Source organism: Equus przewalskii, chromosome 6 (assembly GCF_037783145.1).
Source record: "Equus przewalskii isolate Varuska chromosome 6, EquPr2, whole genome shotgun sequence".
NCBI classification, from domain to species: domain Eukaryota; kingdom Metazoa; phylum Chordata; class Mammalia; order Perissodactyla; family Equidae; genus Equus; species Equus przewalskii.
Genome location: NC_091836.1, coordinates 49149186 through 49171097, shown reverse-complemented (window position 1 = coordinate 49171097; position 21912 = coordinate 49149186). Strand labels below are relative to the sequence as shown.

At 57.1% G+C, this 21912-nt stretch overlaps 2 protein-coding genes across 10 annotated transcripts; both read right to left on the bottom strand.

Annotated features, from left to right (window-relative positions):
• Positions 1 to 775: 775 nt before the first annotated feature.
• EPOR (erythropoietin receptor) lies at positions 776 to 5877 on the bottom strand. Its single transcript, XM_070623617.1, has 8 exons — positions 5614 to 5877; positions 4623 to 4758; positions 4098 to 4276; positions 3861 to 4018; positions 3299 to 3452; positions 3128 to 3215; positions 1825 to 1912; positions 776 to 1739 (listed from the first exon to the last, which is right to left on the bottom strand). Exons 1-8 carry the CDS (start codon positions 5726 to 5728, stop codon positions 1128 to 1130), a joined length of 1530 nt encoding a protein of 509 aa, XP_070479718.1. The 5' UTR covers positions 5729 to 5877; the 3' UTR covers positions 776 to 1127.
• A 2465-nt stretch (positions 5878 to 8342) lies between these two features.
• Positions 8343 to 21893, bottom strand: RGL3 (ral guanine nucleotide dissociation stimulator like 3). Of its 9 annotated transcripts, none has more exons than XM_070623602.1 (19): positions 21790 to 21892; positions 21269 to 21382; positions 20508 to 20734; positions 20323 to 20394; positions 19989 to 20203; positions 16616 to 16758; positions 16311 to 16526; positions 15518 to 15621; positions 15330 to 15414; positions 13522 to 13578; positions 13328 to 13414; positions 13076 to 13108; positions 12873 to 12994; positions 12074 to 12169; positions 11906 to 11974; positions 11721 to 11817; positions 11008 to 11160; positions 10805 to 10919; positions 8343 to 9846 (listed from the first exon to the last, which is right to left on the bottom strand). In XM_070623602.1, exons 1-19 carry the CDS (start codon positions 21820 to 21822, stop codon positions 9728 to 9730), a joined length of 2157 nt encoding a protein of 718 aa, XP_070479703.1. In that variant the 5' UTR covers positions 21823 to 21892; the 3' UTR covers positions 8343 to 9727. The 9 variants fall into 9 exon arrangements, with proteins under 9 accessions (XP_070479703.1, XP_070479704.1, XP_070479707.1 ...); XM_070623603.1 differs by having other exon boundaries at positions 20323 to 20376; XM_070623606.1 differs by lacking the exon at positions 13328 to 13414 and having other exon boundaries at positions 21790 to 21893.
• Positions 21894 to 21912: the final 19 nt, after the last annotated feature.

Below are 21912 nucleotides of genomic sequence, written 5' to 3'. Positions count from 1 at the left end.
GCCCTGAGTTAACATCTGTGCCATCTTTGTGTGTGGGTTGCTGCCAGAGCATGGCTGAGGAGCGGTATAGGTCCACGCCCAGGATCTGAACCCGAAAACCCAGGCCGCCGAAGCAGACAGCGTGAACTTAACTTCTCCACCACAGGGCTGGCCCCGTGTGAGAGTTTCTAGAAGGGGAATTGCTGGAGCAGAAGGTTTGCACATGTTCAGCTTCCCTAGGTTATGCCAAACTTTTAAAAAATAGTTAAACCAGAACTCCCACTGAACCACCTGATGACACTTGGTGTCATCAGAGTGCTTTTTTCGAACAGGGCCTGACACAGGATAAAGCCCTATGAATTAAGGTTATTATTATTAGTGGCAGAGCCTAGCTAGGGACTCACTGAACAGCTTCCTCTCCCTGGGCGCACAGCTAAACTACATTTCCCAGCAGTCCATGGGGCTAGCTGGGGGGGGGGGGGTCCCATGACTATTTCTGGCCAATGGGATTTATGAAGAAGAGATGGCGCCCACTTCTAGGCTAGATCCCTGAAACGGCCCACAGAACCTTCTGCTGTCTCTCTCTCTGCTTCTTGGCTGGCAGGATGCAGAGGATCCATCTAAAGACGCCAGGGTGGCCCTGGGGGATGGTGAAGCTACAGACCGGAAGAGTCTGGGCTTCTCACTCATCTGGGGATGGCCGCCCACCTGTCGGAATTGAGATGCGAGCGATAAACCATTCAATGTGTTAAGCCACTCCGGTTTAGGCGTTGTTTGTTATGGCAGCTGGCGTAACTTATAGTGACTGATTGATTTTATTAGGATGATTATTCAGATTGCCAGGTCCAGAATTTCACACTGGGCTCAAGGTTTTTGATTGCTGCCCCTATGGCCTGGGCCCAGGGACAGTTGGGGCTTACAGGGCATTTGCAGAAGTCCTGATAAAAAAACTTACACATGTGGATCTATACAAAAAACTATACATTTGAAAATACTGCAAGGTTGTGACTTCCTGAGCAGGATGGCTTGGGCAGAAAGCTGAGGTCAGCAATGCCCCTGGTCCTGAGGGTGGCCTTGCCCACTAAGTCTTGGGCCGGGCCTAGCCCTCGTGGTCATGCTAGGTCCCCAAGCTTCTGAGGGCTGGAGTCTTAGGAGCAGGCCACGTAGCTGGGGGCTGAAGGTTTGGGGGCCGGGACGAGGCTGTTCTCATAAGGGTTGGAATAGGGGCCATCGGAGGAGCCCCTCTGGGCACCCTGGGAGCCCCCTGAGCTGTAGTCAGTTGAGATGCCAGAATCGGACACCACGAGGTACAAGTACTTGAGGTGGGGTGGGGTTGGGGGCAGCTCAGGAGGCAGTGCCCTCGGGCGCAAGAGCTGGGAGCTGGGATCCAGGATGGTGTACTCAAAGCTGGCAGCCGAGGCCCCCTCCGGCCCAGGCTTCAGCGCCAGAGCAGATGAGCAGGAGGAGGCCTCCGAGCCCGCATCCATGGCTGCCGTGTCCAGACCACCACCAGGCTGCGGGAGGTCCTCGCTGGTGGGGCTCCGGGGCAGCAGCCACTTGTCCAGCACCAAGTAGGGGTCCCGGGCATGCTCACTGCCCACCGGCTCCAGCAGGGGCCCCTCATCCTCTGCCCCGGGTTCCACTGCCTGGGTCACCCCCCAGCAGCGCTCAGAGAGGACCTCCAGGGAGGCGGGGGGGTCCTCTGTGAAGGGGGTGCAGGGGTTCCACCACAGACAGCCGTCATTCTGGTACAGCCACAGCTGGGGAAACAGCGCCAGCTGCTCAGAGCCCGGGGGTGTGGCCCAGGAGCAGGGAAGCCCCGGCCCCAAGGACAAGGCCACCTACCTGGAAGTTACCCTTGTGGGTGGTGAAGAGGCCCTCAAACTCGCTCTCGGGGCTCGGGATGCCAGGCCAGATCTTCTGCTTCAGAGCCCTGGTGAAGCCAAAAGAAACGAGTACAATACTCCCCAATACGTCCCCAGCACCAGTCACAGGGGCACAGATCATGATGGAGGCAGAGGAACGCATAGGGACTGAGGAACGGGGGCTCTGGCTGAAGCATCTGCAAGGCCCCACAAAAGGGTGATGGGAATAGGGTTTTGAAGGATGAATAGGAGTTCAATACACACTGCTTCATGCTCCCTCTAAACCTGGCCCAGGCTTGCCTGGAGGTTCCTTATGTTACTTCCCTTCTCCTTTCCATGGTTCCCCAATGCATTCAGAATATAATTCGAACTCCTCCCCACAGCGCTGTGGAGACTCTGCATGTTCTGACCCCTGTCACCTCCCTCACCTCATCATCCACCACTTCTCCTTAGACACTCTGCTCTAGCCATAGAGCTCTTCTTGCAGCTGCTGCAATGTTCCAAGCTCCTTCCTACCTCAGGGCCTTTGCACTTGTTTCTTCTCCCCACTTTTCATGTGGCTGCCTCCTTCCAACCTTCGGGTTTCTGCTCTGATGTCACCTCCCAGAGGCCTTCCCTGATCATCCTGTCATGTCCCTCGACCCCATTTGTTTCTGTGATATCACTCATCACCATTTATAATCAAATATCTGTTGGTTCCCTTGTTTGTTGTCTGACTCAACTTTGAGACCCTCAAGGTCAGGGATGTGTCTGGTTTGTTCTCCACTTTCTCCCCAGCGCCTAGCACATACCTGGCTCTCAAGGTGTGTTTTCCAACCAAGTAAATGAACAGGGCCTCGAAAGACAATGAGGAGATTGCTTGGGGGAGAAGGCAGGAAGGGCATTTCAGGCAGAAGGAACAGCATGTGCCAAAGCTTGGGGGTGTAAAACCACATGGTCTGTGCTGGGAATTACAAAAACCTCAGGATGGCTCGTCATATCATAAATCTTTCGGTGAAGCCCATCTGATGGATTTGACAAAAGTTGATGACATTGGGAAAAGGAATGAGCAAAGGAATCCAAGAAGGAGCAGCCGCTGAGGCAGAAGGAAAACCAGGTGAATGTCCCCCGAGAATTTTAACCAAAATTCTGGGTCTAGTCTGGCTGGCCTCCCAGCCCTGCCACTGACTGCTCACTGTGTGACCTCGGGCAAGTGCCTGACCCTCTCTGAGCCTGGGTTTGCACAGCGAAAAGGGGACGCTGGTGGGGAGGAGTGTGGGCCCGGGCCCGAACGGGGCGCTCACCGGCGGTGGGAGAGCAGCGCGAGCACAGCCAGCAGCAGCAGGATGAGCACGAGGATGAGGGAGAGCGTCAGGAGGAGGGGGTCCAAGTCTGGGGAGCAGGGAGGCGGTCAGGGCGGGGGCCTGGCCCGAGGCTCCGCCCCAGCCCCTCCCGCCCCCCGCGCGGGGCCTCACCACTGGCGGTCAGCAGCGACGCGGGCTCGGACCAGGCGCTCCAGAAGCCGCCGAAGCTCGGCTCGGCCATGCGCGCGCGCACCGCGAAGGTGTAGCGCGTCTGGCCGCGCAGGTTGCTCAGCACGCACTCCGTGCGGCCGTCCAGGATCTCCACCTGGGGGCGGGGCCGGGGTGAGAGGCGGGGCCGGAGGGGGCGGGCCCTGAGGGCCGAGCCAATCAGAGGAAGGAAGGGCGGTGCTCAAGCGCGGCGGGAGGAGGGGGAGGGCGATGAAAGCAGGAGGCGGGGCCCAGGAAAGCTCGGAGCCAATCAGGGCAGGGGCGGGGCCAGAGCATAGAGGGGCGGGGTCTGGGGTTTGAGACCACGCGGGTAAGTGGGGTTGGATTCGGGTGGGCTGGTGGGCATTGGGAAGGAGGCCTTGTCGCGGGCGTCAGGGGCGGGACCCGGAGGGGCGAGGCCATGGGGGCGGGGCCGTGATGACCATCTGCGCGGGACTTAGATGGGCGGGGCGGGGATGGCGACACGGGAGCCTTTGGGAAGCTGGGCGGTAGCGGCGGGCCTCACCCTCTGCGCGCCCCCGGCGGCGTTGCCTGCCGAGATGTTCACCTCGTAGCGGATAAGGCTCGCCATGGGGGCCCCAGGCGGCGGGAGCCAGCGCAGTAGCACGTGGCCGCCCTCATCGGCCAGCCGCGCCAGCAGCCCCGCGGGGGGATCCAGGAGCACTGCCAAAGAGGGGATACTCAGGTGGGGGGAGACCAGGGCCCCCTCCCCCGACCACCGCCCCGTTCCCGGCACACCTACCTACTTCGTTGACCTGGATGACGCGGCGGTAGCGTGGAGCGCCCGAGGTGGCCGCTGTGACGCGCAACTCTAGGGGCACGAAGCTCGACGTGTCGGCCGTCGGCAGCGAGCACCAGAAGCGCACCGCGCCGCGGGCCGTGGACGCCTGGTGCAGGCGGCACGGCTTCCACGGCTCACCCCTGTGCGCCGAGGGACCAGCGAGGGAAGGGAGCAGGTTGGAGACATTGCCCGCACCGTGGGCGCACTTCGGACACTACCACCAGGGGGCGGCCCAGCCCCGACGCACGCGACGCCTTGGTCCTGATTTGGAGGGGTGTGGTCCCGGCCCTGATGTTTGGGGTCGTGCTCCAGCGGTGATCAGGGGAGCGAGCGTCCCAGCCCTGGCCACTAAGGGACGTGTCAGTCCTGACCCCGCAGGCTTCCCCCAAGTGCCCCCCCCCAGGGAAGGTGCCCTCCGGCCCCTGGCAACAGGAGGCGTCCCTAGCAACGAGCTCCGGGGCGCTCTGCCTCCCGGGTCGGACTCACTCGAGCTGGTAGGAGAAGCTGTAGTTTTCGGGGCCGACCCCGGCGCTTGCCGCCTCCTCCCAGAAGCACACCAAGTCCTCCAACCGCTCGGTGAAGCATAGAAGCTCCTCGGGCCCGCGGGCCGCCAGCAGGGCCGCTGGGGGTGGGCGCAAGGGGAGGGGGTCAGGGCAGCCGAGCCCGGTCCTCCGGCCCCAGCATCTTCCCCCTTCTTCCCGCCGCCTGTGCGCACCGATAAGAAAAAAGCCCCGCCCCGCTCTCTAACCCAGCGAGGCCCCCTGAGGGGTCCGCAGAGGTGCTGCCCCCCGAACTCCCAAGCGCAGGTTGCTTGCCTTACTGTCGCCCCCTACACACACACCGGCCACCTCGCGAAGGGCTGAATTGCGCGCAGTATTCAAGGCCTCCGCCTCCCGATGCCGCCCCGCCCCAGCCCGGGACGTGCGTGCCCGCGGGCGAGTGTGGAGGAGGCGGGGCCCCCTATCGGCCCCAGCAGGCTCCCCGCTGCCCGATAGCGCCAACCGTGCCCCCTGCCCCCCTCCCTCGGCCCGGCGGGGAAAGGGATCTGGCGCCCGCATGCAAACCGTGTTTACAGTCGCCTGCGGCCCGGCCCCTCTGCCTCGGACTCGAGCTTTATCCTCCCTCCCACTCTGGAGGGTCCCCCAGGTCCCCTCCCTTTGGGGACTCTCGACTGCAGTACCTAGACCCAGCACCACCCCTGCCCCGTTAGCATTTAGCATGTCCCAGGCTCCCTGAAAAGATACAATAGGAAACTTATGTCCCTCTCTAGCGTCTCCCCCAGAACCCAGTCTGGGAACTGAGACCCCAACATGCCCCACTAGGACCCAGTCTAGGGGTTCAGACACCAGCTTGGCCCCCAGGACCCAGAGGGGACCTTCAGAACCCAGAAGGCCCCCAGGACCCAAAATAGAAGTTCAGGCCCCAGCATTGCTCTCCAGGCCCCAGTGCGGGGGTCCATACACAGCCCCATCCTCACCTTTGCTTTCAAACCTGGGGTCCGAGGAGTTGGGTGGGGGAGCCCAGGCGGCCCCAGCGAGCAGGAGACAGAGGGAGCCGACTCCTGGCCAAAGAGGCGCACCGAGGTGATTCATGATGCAGCCCCCGCTAGGAGGGGTCCAGGGCTCCCGCCCCCCCTTTTCCAGCCCTGGCACAGTCCACAGCTGGGTCAGCAGCTGCCTCCGCCGGACACAGCTGGCCAGGCGCTTCCCGGCCAGGCTCCTCCAAGTGGCAGCTTCCCGGAGGGGGCGGGACCAGCAGGCAGCCTGGGCTCAGATAAGCGGGAGGCTGCTGCCCTGCCTGGCCCGCGGGAGGGGGCAGGGGCTCTCCTGGGCCCCGGGGCAGCTGGGGGGCTGGAACAGAGTTCTGCCTCAGACACACTTTCTTGCTGTGTGACCCTGGAGGAGTGACTTACCTTATCTGCACTTCCATCTTCTCACGTGTAAAATCCAGCTTGGCATATAGCACACATTCCAAAACTGTAAACTTGATAGTATCGTGCTAACCAACATCTTTTCCCAGTCTGGGGAGGAATAAATAATAACAGTGATAGTAACTAGCGGTAGAGGGTTTTCGCAGTGCTGAGCAGGACGGCCAGACAGTATGCACGATCTCATTCGTATTTGTAAAATACATATATTCTGGAGTGAGGTTTCATTTGTGATTTTTTTGGAAAAAAAATTTTTACTGCTTACAATTTTTATATTCTTGGGATTTTAGTTTACAAGGAGTACACAGTTCTTTTAATGATCCGGAAAGTGATTCTAGAACAAACTGGAAAAGCTATTTGCTTGGGCTGAGCTCAAACGGAGGTAACCCTCGGTCCCCGCCCCAGGTACGTGCCTGGGGGAGGGGTGGTTACCTACCTCGTGCCACCTGCCCGCCCTAGACTAGCCAATCAGAGCTCTTCACTCCCTGAAGCACAGTGATTGGTTCAGGGTGAGCATGTGACCCAAGTGCATCCAATGAGCTTCCGTCTTGGGACTTTACCTGGAGTTACTGGGAAAGGGGGCGTGGCTCTCTGTCGGACGATGAGATCGGCGGATGGAGTGGCCAGAGACATCTGTGCCACTAAGAGGGAAGGAATTGCCGGATGGTGAAGCAAACACTGGCTTTTGCACCGTCTGTTCCCTCTACCTGGAAAGCTGTTCCTCTAACTATCCACAGGGCTCACTCCATCATTTTAAGCCTCTGCCTAAACGTCACCTCCTCAACGAAACCCGCCTTGATCGCCCTCCTTAAAATAGCAACCCACCCATCCCAAACTCCCCGTCACTGCTAAATGACTTATTTTATTATTATTATTAGTTTGCATCCTCTGTGCTGTTGTCACCTAACATGTATTTGATGTTATGTTATTGATTCGCCTCCCTCACTGGTCCATTTGGTTCATTTCTGCATCCCCAGCCCCTAGAACAGGGCCTGGCACACAGTAGGCCCTCAAGAAATACGGGTGGAGTAAAAGATGAGGGAAAAACCAAGCTAAGAGAGGTAAAGAAACACTTGGTCTTGAGTGAGTCCCCGGATGCAGCTGTGCTCGGGCGCTCCCGCGCTTTTAAAAACCAGAAGTCATTCCACGAGAATCTCTTCCTCAGGACGTCGGCGTTTGGGTGTGTGTGTGAGAGAAGCAGAAACGGTAAGCCGTGATTCTGAGAGGCGAGCCAGCCCAGTGGGGAAGTGGACGTGTCTTGACACATCGGAGATAGTTCAAGTTTGAGGCCCAATCTTATCAGGCCACCTTGGGTCAATCACTTGACCCTCCCGAGTCTCCGTTTTTCGTGTATAAAATGGGCACAATAACAGTCCCTACTTCGTTGGGTTGTTATGAGGATTATGAGATAGATTCTGTCATGCTCTTAGAACAGTGTACACAGCAAGGACAGCAATTGCTTGCTTAAGCTGGTTCAAGAAGGTGATGTTACTTACACCCAATTGGCCTTAAGAGACTTAGAGGGAAAAAAAAGCCTGTAAGTAGCATGTTGTGTACCATAATTGACTTTTTATCAGACTCTCCGTGAGGCTTCAATTCTGTCTCCTCTCCCACCCCACACAGTCCTTGAGCATCCCCTTATGATTGTCCCAGGGAAATGTTTAGAACCCTAGGAATTGCTTTTGCCCATTCACCAGAGTTCTCCCTTCTCCTAACAGTGCCCAAATGTAATTTCCTTTTTTTCCTCCCCAAAGCCCCAGTACATAGTTGTATATTCTAATTGTAAGTCCCTCTAGTTCTTCTATGTGAGACGCCGCCTCAGCATGGCTTGATAAGTGGCGTGTAGGTCTGCGCCCAGGACCCAAACTGGTGAACCCCAGGCCACCGAAGCAGAGGGCATGAACTTAACCACTACGCCATTGGGGCCGGCCCCTAATTTCCATTTTTGTGCCATCCTCCAGAATCCTCTCCTGTGATTGGAAGTTTCTCTGCCAGCTCAAAGGATCGGACCAGGACCCAGGCCTGGCCAATTAGCATATTAGAATCCTCTGAACACAGTGATTGGTTCAGGGGTGGCCACGTGACACCAGCTGGTCCAATGGGCATCTGCTCTGAGACTTTTGCTGGAGCCGATGGGAAGGAGGGGCTCTCCTGGCGTGGGAAGGTAGAGCTGGTGGGTTGTCAGCCTGTAACTGCCCCCAGGAGGTGTGAGCCTGCCTTGGAGCAGGGCTATATTAATTAAAATGTTCTTTTGGCTACTGCAATGGAGACCCAAATAATAGGGGCTTACATAAGATAGATATTTATTTTTCTCTTAAGTAACAACCCAAGTAGCAGTAATACAATGTGGCAGCTCCCTGGTCTCAGAGAGCCATGCTCCTTCCATTTTGTCGCTCAGTCATTCAGAGAATGTTAAACCACCCAATCCAACATGATCCACTCCATGGCTTCATTCTAACCAGCAGGAGGCAGAAGAGGAAGAGGAGGACACACCCCTTGTCTTTAAGGGCAAGACCTAGAATTTGCCCAGCTCCTATCCCTTTACATCTCATTGACCAGCACTTAGTCACATGATCACATTTTGCTGCAAGGGAGACTAGAAATGCGGTTTTTACTCTGGGTAGCCAGCTAAAAATCGGTGGTTCTATTACCATAGAAGAAGGTGATTGGATTTGAGGGGACAATGGACAGTCTCAGCCTCAGTGCAAATCCGAGCCAAGAGACAGCAACAAAATCCTGATGACATCTTTTTGAGTCCCTGGATCCAACTGTGCCTGAAGCTGGATCCATTGAACTTTTCAATTACACGAGCTATTAATTTCCTTTTTTGCACATGCCTGTTTGAATTGGGGTTTTGACCACTCGAAACAGACAAAACCCTGATTAATACAGTGAGCTATAAAGCCCCTAGTGTTCAGCACAGAATAGGAGTTCATAAGTGGGCATATTATTGTTACTATTATTGTTGTTGTTATAAGTATGTTGCAGGTGGCCCTACAGCTCACCGTTGCCTTCCCTACCTGTTTCTTCTTCCTCCCCTAGTACTGATAGAGAGCTCATCCCTCTGCTTTCATGCTCCCAGCCCTTACTGACTCACAGACCATAATGTTATTTGTCTCTGATTCCGATGGAATTTCATTTCGTCACTCTTCCATATGCATGGCAGAAAAGAAGCCTATCGCCCCAAAATGTTGGTGGAGGGAGTCCTGAACTCTGTGTGTGTGACAGGGCCCTCCTCTGTCATCCAGTCATGCCTCACCCACCCCCCTTTCTTAGAGCTCTTAGTTTTTTTTCTCCTTTTTAAAAAATTTTTGTCTTGATGAAGAGTAAACACGGGGCACATGTCCATAACTTTGGTCACTATTTTCATCCACTTCAGTGAGTTCTGATGCGTCTCCAATGGTTACAAGATTTCTCTGGGGAAGGGTCTGACCCCCCCAGTGATTCCCTTTCTATATTTACAGGAAGAAACTCTCCACCGGCCCCCCATGGGCCGATGCCTTTGGAATGGGGATCTGGTGCCAAGAGGGTCAGAGGGATGGGGTCCAATAAGGTGGGGGGAGGCTGGGGAGCACAATGGGCCCTACTAGGGAACGCAAGCTTTCCAGGGCCAGGCCCCAAGCTGCCCATGGGGTCTGCATCCTGGCGGGAGGAGAGAGCCACCTCAGGTCGGGGAGACTGAGTTTGTGTGCCGGGCCCCCCCCTTCCGGCGCAGCATGAAGTCTCCGGGGGCGGCTGGACTCATGGCATAGAAGACGTTGGCGTTGTCCGGAATCAGGAGTTCTGGCCAGAGGTGGAGATGATGAGCAAAGGCCCGCACAACCTCATTCTTGCCCCATAAAGCACCTCGGTAACGTGCTGCTGGTCACCCTGCAGCCTGAACAACCTTGGGCCCCTTCAGCCAGGGTGAAGCCAACCTCATTCTCCTCTCATTGGGAACCTGGATGACTTCCCAGTCGAAGCCTGAGCAACCTCAAGTCTGCTCCCCACCATGAACCTGGGCAGCCTCCTGCCATTTCTCCCTGGAGTCTAGACAACCTACACTGGCAGCTTGGGCAAACTGAGGCCGGCCGGCCCAAACAACTTTCTGTGCCCCCTTGCCCCCAACCAATGCCCAGCCAAGGTCATGCTGCTCTCACCATGAACTTGGACAACTTCTAACTTCCTGCTTCCAGCCTGCACAACCTCCGGCCCTCGCCCTTGACATCTGAACGACCTCATGTACTCCTTCCTAACGTTCAGCCAACCTCATGTCATGTCCAGTTATATATCAACCTCTTGCCTCTCCGTCTTGAAAACTGGACAACCTCCTACCCACATCTACACTGAAAACCTCATGCTCCCCTACCCTGAATTTCAATACCATGTGGCCCTCTCCATGCCAACTTCATGGACATACTCATTTCCCCTCAAATCCAAACCCAGATCCCCTTCAGTCTCCCACCCCACCAGGCTGAGCCTGAACAACCTCATGATCCTACAAATTTAAGCCCAGCCAACATTCTACATTCCCTCTCCCACTTGACCCTGGACAATCTCATTTCCCCCATAAATCCTAGGAGGACATCTTTGGTGCCCCCTCCCTCACAGTGAGCCAGGACAACCTCACGACCCCACATAATTGAGGCACAAATATTTGACTGCCTCTTATCCCTACTCTGTACCTAAACTACCTCATGGCCCTGTTAGGGCCATGCTTGACCCTGGCCAGTCTGCCACCCTCCAAGCGGTCCCTGCTCACCCCGGTCCCCAGGAAGGACTTGGAAGAGCTGGTAGTCATGGGCCCAGGGCTGGGCCACATTATGCTTTTGCAAGGCTCGCTGCACCACGCTGGGGGCCTTGTCCTGACTAGTGAGCTGGGAAGAGAGGGCGGGAGGTGAGGGGTGACGGCCCCAACCCCAAGGGCAGGGCTGCTCCCAGAAGGTCCCCAGCCCAGCTGCTCACCAAGATACTCCGATACAGGTTCCCATGGTCATTATCGATGCTGACGCGGATGACACGGGCCTCCGAGCCCTGCTGTCCCAGGAGGGGGATGCAAGGGCCGCTCAGGGACAAGGCCAGGGGCCGGGGGCCTGGCAGGTCTGGGCTCAGGGGCAGCTGTAGGCAGCGGGGTGGAGGCTGAGCCGAGCACTAGCCCCCTCCCTCATTGTATCCAACTCATCCCCTGAAACACCCAGAGCCTGGGGACACGCCATTAGGATGCACACCAGCTCACATCTACACAATTCCACCGCAGACAGACCTTCATGCTGTGTTACACAAACACGCTACACACGACCCATAAACACACAAACCCACGTTCACACACAAGACATCCCGTGTACACACACGTGCTCGCAACTGTTGTACACCCACGAGCCCACGTCCACAAACAGCCCCGCCAACGTCCCGCGGATATTGTAGAGATTCACGCCACATCTCTCCTTAACGTATGCAAATTCCTGGGGACACACATATCCTCGCAAAAGGGTGTGATCACGCCCTGGAGAGCCCTGTGGGCAAGCGGACCCACGGTTCCAGATCTGAGCACAAGCCAGCTGTGTGCGCAGCCTCCTTCGCACATGCCTGGCCCCGGAAGCCCGCGCACGCCGGTGCGCATGCGCACACACAGTCTGGGCGCCCGCAGTCCCACGTGCGCGCACGGGAGGGCCCGGTACCTTGGTGCTGGGAACCTGGGGGCCTGGAGAGGCCGGGGGACTGCCAGGAGGAGGGTCCTTGCTTCTAGGACTGGACGGGGGGGACCCTGGGGACAGACTAGGGGAGACACAGAGCTGAAGGTGGGGTGGCTGCCCCGACCTCTGACTCTGTCATCTCCAGTCCCTTCACCAAGCGGGAAGCTCACCTGGAGGTGGGGGATGAGGGGTCCCCGGGACTCCCACCAGGGGACGAGCCTTTCTCTCGGGACAGCTTCCTGAGAATAGGGCCAGGAGAGGAGGCTGAAGCCAGACTCCGTCCCAGCAGCAGACCGCTGTCCCTGTCCACATCGCCCCCCACACACCCCGAGACTCACGCACTAAGGCGCTTGGTGAGGCTGATTCGCCGCCGGACACGTGGGGAGCTGGGGCAGGAGGCGGCCGGCGGCTCAATGACACGGGAGACGTGGTAGCTGAGGGGTCGGGGTGCAGAAGCAGTGGGCAGGGAACCAGGGGATGAGAGGTAGAATCAGTGGGAAGCTGGATTTTGGGTGGGTAAGTGGGGAACAGCCAGGGGGGGAGCACCCAAGGTCAGGGTCAAGGTAGTAAATGGGGTCATTAGCATCAGGGTCTTATTTGGGATGAGTTGCGATGGCTTAGTTGGCAGGTCACACTGGGACGCACAGGGTGGGAATGAGGAGTCAAATTTGGTGAAGGATAGAGTTCAAGGTCAGGTAACTATTGGGGTCCATGGTTAGGGTCATGGGTTCAACAGAATGGAAGGAAACAACTGGGATAGTTGAGCTGGATGGTCAGATATACGTCAAATTTGGAATCAATGTTGGGGGTCAATGATTGGGCTCTGAGAGTCAGACAGGGGGTCATGAATGGGGTCCGGGGTCAGATGGGGTCAAAGGTGGGAACAGAACAGAAGACGCTTGAGTGCAATTGCCAGCTACATGTTATAGGTTGAAGTCAGAAAGTCAGATGGGGTCAAAGTTTGAGGTCAGAGGTTGACTAGGGCCCTTGACCGGGCTGGAGATAATGCAGGGTCACAGGTTGGGGGATCAGGGCTCAGGAAGGGGTCTTAGGAGGCCTTGGGGAGGTAAATGGGGTAGGCAGATCCAGGGTGCATACAGGGTCAGCCCGGGTGGGGCCAGGCCACAGGGGGGTCACCTCTGCTCCTCGCTGAGTTGCCGCTGTGCCCGCAGGGCAGCAAGGACAGGCGGGTGGGGGCTCAGGCAGTAGCTCCGACAGCGCCTCTGCAGCTGCTGGATGCGGGCCAGGATCTCCCACTCCTGGGGGGGTGGCCTCTGAGACCCTGCCCCTGCCCTGCCCCCAACCCAGACCCCCCCACACCCACCCCAGGGCCCGCTTACCTTCCTCCTCTTCTCAAAGTTAATGAGATCCCCCTGCAGGCAAATTTTGTCTGAGCTGGAGCCTCCAGGGTCAAGGATCAAGGGTCAAGGTCGGGGGCTGAAATGTCAGGAGCCCTACTGCACTAAGGGGCTGGGGTCAAGAGTTCAGGCGGGGTCAAGGGTGGGGTGTCAGGAGGCCTACTGTGCTGATGGTGCTGGTGCTGAAGGCGATGGTGCTGGGGTCAAGAGGCAAGGGGCAGGCAGGGGTCAGACCTCTAGCATGTCCGGTAGGGCTGTGTCCAGCATAATCAGGTCCGTGAGAAAGGTACCAAGGTAGGGGACAGGGCCTGGGGGCAGTTTCTGTGGCCCCCAGAGCTCCAGTCAGTCTCAGACATCACCCACTCCATCACGCTCCACCCCCTTCCCTGAGGGTCCCACTGGTCCCCATCCCAAACCACATCACTCACTGAGGGCAGGCTTCCTAGGGGGGTGTCCTCCTCTTGGGGTCCCTCGGTGGCCTCCTCCTGCAGGGAGGGGAAGATCTGAGCAGTCCTAGGGTCTCTTTGACCCCCCCTCGGGGAAGATGCCTCAATATACACCCATTTTGCTTTCAGCAATCACAGACCAGTTGCCAAGGTTTCCCAAGGGAAAGTGAACAGGGCGGGGGAGGGAGGGAGGGAGAAAATAAACCGCAGAAAGCAGGCCCCACCGGGACGATGAGACCCGTGGAAATTCGTAGAAGAAAACTCAACTGGAGCCGGGAAGGCCTGTAGGGGGAGCTCTCACGCCCTGTGACACATCGTCAACTACACCAAATAGGAGACAGAGCTTGCATCATCCACGGGGAGTAAAATCACTCTACCAGGGGTGGAAGATTTCTCTCCCCACCCGGAAACAGCCCAGCCAATGAGAAATGCCACAGCTCAGCCAATGAGAAACGCCACAGCCCAGCCAATGAGAAATGCCACAGCTCAGCCAATGAGAAATGCCACAGCTCAGCCAATGAGAAAGGCCACAGCCCAGCCAATGAGAAATGCCACAGCTCAGCCAATGGGAAACGCTCCAGCTCAGCCAATGAGAAATGCTGCAGCCCAGCCAATGAGGAGCCACTGCCGCCCCGATGTTACTTCCCTCCAATGAGCTTTCCTTTAGAACAGCCCCTCCCTCCTCCCCCTTCTCTCTATAAAGGCCCCTCCCCTCCTTTCTTTCCTGCATTTGCCTGTGGTTCCCCACAGCGTGTATGTCCTGAATTGCAATTCTTTTGGCTCTCCCTGGATAAACCCCTTTTGAGGCTTTATAAGTTGACAGAGGTGGGGCTTGCATGTGACCCTCCAGGGCCAGCCTTGACACAGCTGAGAATCCTTGTCTGGGGCCTGGATGGAACGGGCTGGCTGTCAGTCTGCTGGAGATACCCTGAATCTTGCCTTCACAGCATCGCTTGGCTGATAATTTTTTTTTTTGGTAGTGCTTTTATTTTATTCTTTTTGTTTTTTAAAGATTGACCCTGAGCTAACATCTCTTACTAATCTTCTTTTCTCCTTCTCCTTCCTCTTCCCCTCCCCCTCCTCCTCCTCCTCCTTCTTCTCAAAGCCCCCCAGTACATAGTTGTATATTCCAGTTGTAGGTTCTTCTAGTTCTGGCATGTGGGATGCCATTTCAGCATGGCTTGATGAGCGGTGCTAGGTTGGTGCCCAGAATCTGAACCAGCGGAACCCTGCACCCCAGAAGCGGAGGGTGTGAACTTAACCGCTTGGCCATGGGGTGGCTCTGTGATAGTTAATTGCATAGCTGCTGGAGGACTCATGACTGCACTGTGTGTCTCTCCCAAGGCGGGAACCATGCCTATCTGGTTCATGGCGGAGCCTCCTGGCACACAGTAGGTGCCTAATGCAGAGTCCCTTGTTCCTCGAGCTTATCGTTGTCATTAGAACCTAAACCTTGCCTACAATAAGTCAGATGTGCTGGCACACACTTTTCAGTTTTGCTTATCAAAGTCAAGGCCCTAGCACAATTTTTTTTTCACTCTTTGCTGCGACTGTGGCCTCAAGCGACCTTTTCCCGTAACTTCTGATATTTGTTGAATGAATAAATAAGGTGGTCACTGGGTGTGAGCTATCACGAGGGTAGCAGAGGTGGTGAAAAGGTGGGGCTGCCAACATACAGGAGGCAGGTCACTCCTGAAGGGCAAGAAAAGGACTCTAAGCCACAAGCGATGCCTTGTTCTGCCCCAGGTCCCCCTCCTGGCCCGGGATCCGCGGGGTCCGCACATCTCTACCTGGGAAAGGATCTCTCTGCAGCTGAGGTGGTTGTTCTCGTCGGAGAAAATCTGTGAAAGTTTCCTGAAAGTGGATAAGGGTTCCCTGGGGGGACAGGAGAGGGGTCAGAGGTCCGCGGCTGGGAGGCTCAGAGCTGGGATGGGGGAGGAGGAGAATCCGCCCCAGGGGACCCCCGCTCCTCGCTCACCGGCTCACGGCGCCCCAGCTGCGCTTGAGGCGGTAGATGGGGTTCGACTGCAGGGCCGACAGGATGGCGCGCAGCGAGGAGAAGTTCCGCAGCTCCCGGCAGCGCTGGGGGCGGGGTAGGGGCGCTGGTTAGACCTCAAGTCTGACCCCCAGGTACGAGCCACCTTTGATCCTATGACTTTTGACCCCTGGCCAGACCCCTACGACTCGCCCCACATCTGATAAGCTACCCAGAGTCAACCTCCTCCCGCAAGAGCCCCTCCCCTCCTCTCCCTGCAGCCCCAGCCCCGCCCCAAGCCGCCCCTCCATCCCTTACCTCTGACCTTGGTTGCTCGCGTCCCTGCCTCTTACTTCTCCCTGAGCCCTAGTCGTGCCCACAGCATCTCTCCTGGACCCAGACCCCTCCTCACTAAACCAAGTCTCACCCCGGGTATCAACCTTCCACCCCCTCCCCTCCCCCTTCGCCACGCCCCCACTCTCTCCTGGGCCCCCCATTTCTCTCTTCCTCTCTGCCCCGAGGCTCCTGCCGCGCCCCTACCCAGTCTCTTTCGGGGACCCCCGCCCCCTCCCCAGGGCTTTGGTCCCTCCTCCAATCATATCCCTTCCCCAGCACCGGCCCCATCCCATCCTCTTATCCCTGCACCCGCCCAGTGTCCCTCAGCTGTCCTTGGGCCGGGCCAGCCTCCACCCGCCGCCAGGCTTTCTCTTAGGCACTTCCCAGCCCCAACTCTCCTCTTATTCCCAGACCGCGGTCCTCTGCCTTCCGTCCGCCCCGCCTCCCCCCCAACACGCACCTGGGCGATGCGGATCCACTTCTCCAGCCGCTGCGCCCTCTGCGGGGCGGCCAGGCCCGGCGGCCCGAGCACGGAGCCCAGCACGCAGCCGGTCACTGTGTTGAACTGGGTGACAGTGGCGCGCACGGTGGGGGCGACGCCTGCGGCCCCGGGCCGGTCCCGCTGCGACCACACGGAGCCCAGGCACTCGCAGGGCCGCACGCGGGAGAAGAGCTCCTGGGCGGAGAGGGGGGCGTGGAAGTGGGTGGGTAGGAGCTGTGCCCAGCGGGACGTGCCCCCACCTCCCGTAGGCCCCGGGCCCTCACCACGTCCAGCAGGGTCAGCTGCTCGGCCACCTCGTCTACACCGAAGTCCAGGAGCTCAGGGCCTTCCTGCACCAATCCTTCCTCCTCTTGCGAGCAGCCTTCGGGGCAGCCTGCACAGGGAGTCTGGGCAGCTCCTGGAGGTCCTGAGGGAGCATTCGAGGGGGTTAAAAACGCGCAAATTTTAATCCAAGACTGGCTGTGTGACCTTGGGCAAGTCCCTTGGCGTTTCTGAGCCTCTCTTTCCTCATCTGTAAAGCGGAGACCTCCCTGAGCGTTTTTAAGGACGTGGGAGCAAAATTAACATTCATCGAGCACCTGGCATGGATTAGCACACTCGGTAATTTAGCACACTAAACCAGCGGGGAAGGTACTATTATCCACCTTCTCCAGGTGGGGAAACTGAGGCAGGAACAATCTGCCCTATGTCACACCATCAGTAAATGGCAAGGCAGGGATTTGAAGCCAGGTGCTCAAAGGCTAGAGCAGAAAATAGGGCTTTTTGACTTTGAACCTGTGTTAGGATAAGATCCGTCTGCCCCGGTCTTGTGAGAAGTGGTAAAACTTTGTGGTTAACGGAAGGCTATCGTCCAAAAGCCCCAAGTTCAAATTCAAACTGGTCCACCGGGCTTGCTGTGTGAACTACAGCCAGGCTTTTTACCTCTCTGTGCCTTGGTTTCTTCATCTGGACTTTTTTCAGTCAAACAAGATCATGCATGCGAGACTGCCATAAAGTGCTCAAGAAATATGAATGATGTTTCCGAAGTGGGTTTCAGTGGTGGCGCCCCCTAGGGGACATTTTGAAAGCTGGCTCCTGCCACAAGGTGGATGGACGTGCACAGAGAATTGTCCCACTCAGCCTCCAAATGTCCCTCCGAGACATTTGTGTCCTTGAAAAACCTATTGTTTGCAATAATCGGCTCCCAGAATCCGACTGTCTTGCTCATAAACACGAATTATTTTGGCTTCAGGAATGCAAAGACCGTGAAAGTCTGGACTTTCTTTTGTTCGGAAATTACGAGTGTTTACTATTTCGGAAAACGATGTCACCAAGGTCTGTGCTTCCAGCGTCTGTGTTGCCAGGGTGCTAGTCGGTGTCTGTGGCTGTCACATTCATCACCATCCTGCCACAGACAAAGGCACTGGACAACTTCATCGTGTTGCCCAGTGCCCAAGCATTGACATGTCAGCAAGCAGAGTTTATTGTTGTGCACGCTGCTTTCATTTGATTTCTTCCTCGGGTTACAGTTCCAGCATCATATTATTATTTTAAATTATCTTTGTGAGTCTAATTATGTCTCTGATTTCAAATTAGGACAGGTGGCATTGCAAAATATTAGTTTTAAAAAGTGGGCACTGGGAAAAAAAAAACTGCACCCAAGTTTAATCAAACCTTCAGATCTTACAGCAAGTATGGGGGATAGAGGAGCATGCCACATGTCACCACGGGAAAGCAAACAGGGAAATAGAGAAGAATGTGTCCTTCCTCAAGACAGATGACCCATTTTTTTCCTAATGACACAGGGACTGTCACAGAACAGAGACCTAAGGAACAAACAACCAAATGCCTTGAATGGATCTTTGGATTTTGAAGAAACAACTGTAAAAAAGGAAATTTAGGGACCATGGCATGATTTCAATATAGACTGGGTATTTTTTGATGTTAACTGATGACTGATGATTTTTTTGGAAATGATTGTGGGCATGACTGTTACATATTTTTTAAAGTCCTTGTTAATTAGAGGTACAAACCAAAATATTTATGTGTGAAGTGACCTATGTCTGGGGTTTGCCTTCAAATCATCCTGAAAGGGAATTGGGGGCTCAAATGGATGATTGTTGAAGGTGAGCAATGGGTGTTTGAGAATTCCTTACACTATTCTCTCTACTCCTGTATAGGTCTGAAATTTTCCACAGTAAAAAGGAACCCCAAAATAAAGATATCAAGGTTCCCAGAGGCTAGCACACAGTAGGTATTCAATACGTTTGTTTTCTCCTCTGACCTCAAGAACCCATAGCTTAGCTTAGCACTTTCAATAGAATTTCCTGCAATGGTGGAAATAGTTTCTACCTGTGCTGTCCGATGGGGCCGCTGAGCACTAGAACTGTGGCTAGTGGAGCCAAAGAACTGAATTATTTTTATTTAACTTAAGTGCAGTTTCAATGGCTGCATGGGGCTGGTGGCTACCCCATCGGACTGAGCAGCTCTAATGACTTAGAATCCGCTGGTGAAATCTGGAAGGCAGAGGAAGAAAGGCACTTAGTAACCAGGAGGGAAGATTGCGGGCTAAAAATCTATAAATAACTGAGACTTTGTCATCCGGGAGAGAGAAGTGGCTGCTAGTTTGTGAAGCAGAGAGAAATGTGGCCACTTTATCTGAGGATTAGCGGATGGAGATGAGGGATACAGCGACACAGATGCTTTTGTGATAGGGATCAGATCAGACACAGATGGGTGAAAGATGATACTTTATAAGCAGGATGCAATTATTCAGTCAACAAATCCTCCTTGTTCCTGCCCCCTGAGGTCAGAGCCGGGGACAAGACGAATGAGAGATATGCAGAAAAATAAGGCGGGCTCAGAGGATGGGGGGGGGGATATATTTGTTGGTAGGGGGTCAGAAAAGACATATCTCAGGATATTTTTCCCTCCCCCCAAAGCTCTCTACAACAGAGGTTAGCAAACTCTTTCTAGAAAAGACCAGACAGACTGCTGACACGTACTCGACAGGAAAATATCAGTGTGGCTTCTTGTATCTATTTCTTTATAAGTGGTCCATAGCTAATAAGTAAGAATCAGTGATAATAATGAAAATTACACTTTTGCCAAGCCCTCATTGTTTATTTATTTACTCGTTTACTGATTCTCTTCCCCAGGAAACTGGGTCTCCTGCCCACTCTTATGTGCCCAGAGCCGGTGGCCAAATATTTGTTGAAAGAATGAAGAGGCCAGTGAGGTAAGTACTGTGATTGGCCCACTTCGCAGCTAAGGAAACTGAGGCTCAGAGAGGTGAAGTGACTTATCCAAGGTCACACAGTCAGCAAACGGCAGAACTGGGATTCGAACCCAAGTCTCTGGGGCTCCCAACACAAGTAGCAATGGAGTGATCTGTGGCTAGAAACACAGGGCGTCCTGACCCAATGGTGGAGTATCTTTGTAGTTAGGATGGAGGGGGTAGGGGGAGGCGCTAGACAAATGCTAATATGTTAGAACAAGAGTTATTATCCCCACTTCACAGGTGGGGAAACTGAGGCTCAGACAGGGTTAAGAACCTTGCCCAAGATCTGTAGCTCCTTGAGCAGAGAGGAGGCCCCTGGGGGATGGAGCAAGCAGGAGAGGCCTCCTCAGAGCCGTATCAGCGAGCAACCCCCTCACCTGCCCTGGCCTGGGGCTGCGCCTCCTCTTCCTGCGCATGCTCAGCCTCCTCCAGGAGCTGGCCCAGCAGCTTCTCCGCCTCCCGGGCCTCGGCGCCCAGGGGGGCCGCCCAGCCCAGGAAGGTGCGAACACTGCTCAGGTCCGAGTGGGCCGGGGGGTCCCGGAAATCCTGAGGGTGGTCCCGCAGCCAGGAGCCCAGCACCGACACCACAGCCCTGGCCGGAGGGGCGGGGCCTTAGAGCCCAGCCCGCAGCTCTGAACCTGGGGGCCCCCTCCTCTTCAGATCCCAGCTGTGACCTCTAGGACCCCCCCCCACACCCGATGGGAGACCAACCTCAGGTTCTGGTTGAAGCTCAGATCGCGGCCCTCTGTCTTCTTGATCTCTACCCTGGGCAGAATCCCCCAACTGGGTCAAGAGGAGGGAGCCATGGCGGGCTCAGGAGGAGGGTTCTGGGGTTGGGGGGGTTCCCGGGTTCCAAACCGGCGGGAGTGCCCAGGAGGTTTCCCGTGGGTACTGACCCCGGAGGCAGGGGCGGCGGCGGCGGGGGCAGGAGAAGGGCCAGCACCCGGGCAGTGGGCACGAAGGCCCGGTGGGTGGCCAGGAAGGCGGGCACGAAGCCCGGGTCCTGTGCGCGGTCTCCAGACACCAGCTCCCGCACCAGCCGCTCCAGCCGCGCCGCCCTCAGCGCCCGCACCTTGCTGGTACGGTAATGGAGGAAGGCGTCGCAGGCAGCGGGTCTGGGGACCTGCAATGGGACACGGAGGAGTGGCCCCCGGAGCCCCCCTCCAATCCCGCCCATCTCTACCGCCGCTCTTGCCTCTGATCCCGCCCCCTGGACTCATTATTCTGCCCCAGGCTCGGATGACCCGCAGCCTGGCCGGGACACCCTTGTCCTCCCAGGCCCTGCCCTCTGTCCTCAACGCTCCAGCCACGCTTCACTGGCGCTTCCTGGTGCCTGCCCTCCCCGCCCCCTCGCCCTCACCTGGCCGCTTCTAAAGACCATCTCTCCCTCCAGCTCAGCCCCGCTAACCTGGCTAACCCGGGCCCTGCCGTCCAGTTGGGTCCCCGGGTCGCGCTCTGCAACCGCGCGCTCACCTGGCCCCGCCTTCCTCATCTCCTCCACTCACCTGGCCGCCCCTAGGCCCCTCCGCACCCTTACCTGGCCGCCTTGAAGCCCCACCCCTCCACTCTGCCCTCACCTTTTTACCTCCCCGCCCCTCCACTCGGCCCCGCCCCCACCCGGTGGCCTCCCGCCCCGCCCCCTCCGCCCCCTCCTCACCTCGCCGCCCCCAGGCCCCTGTCCCGGGCTCCAGCGCTGGCTGCGCTGCCGCCGCAGGGACACACTGTACACCGCGCCGTCCTCGGTCTCCTGGCCCCAGTCCTGCAGCGGCGCCTGGACGCGGAGGCGAGCTCAGGGCGCCGCTGGGGGCTCAGGACCCTCTCCCCCGCGGCCTCGGGCCGGCCCTTCCCGCTCCATCCTCCCTTCCCGGCCGGAGTCGGCGAGACTCAGGGCGGGGTCCCAGGCTAGAGAAGCCCCCTTGGCGCCGCGGGGACCCTCCTTCCCCGGTCCTGGGAGAATGGGGTGGCATTTTGGGACGTCCCAGGGTCCAGTCTCACGGAGTCTGTCTCTGTCCCCTCCTGCAGATGCGCTGAGACCACCCCCCCCACACACACACCACCCCGCGTCTTCCATCCCTAAGAGGAACCTGCAACTGCACTGGGTCAGCAGCCAGGAGGCCTGAGGGCGGGGACTTGGAGGTCGCCAGGGATGTGGGGTCCCGGGAGCCCCGGCCCCCTTACCAGGGCGAGCTCCCGGCCCGCTGTCCGCTCCATGGCCCGTGCCCGTCCCGCTCCGCGGCGCCGAGGAGTGAGGCGGAAGGGCCGGCGGCGCGGGGCGGGGCAGCCAGGCCTCCCGGGGGCGGG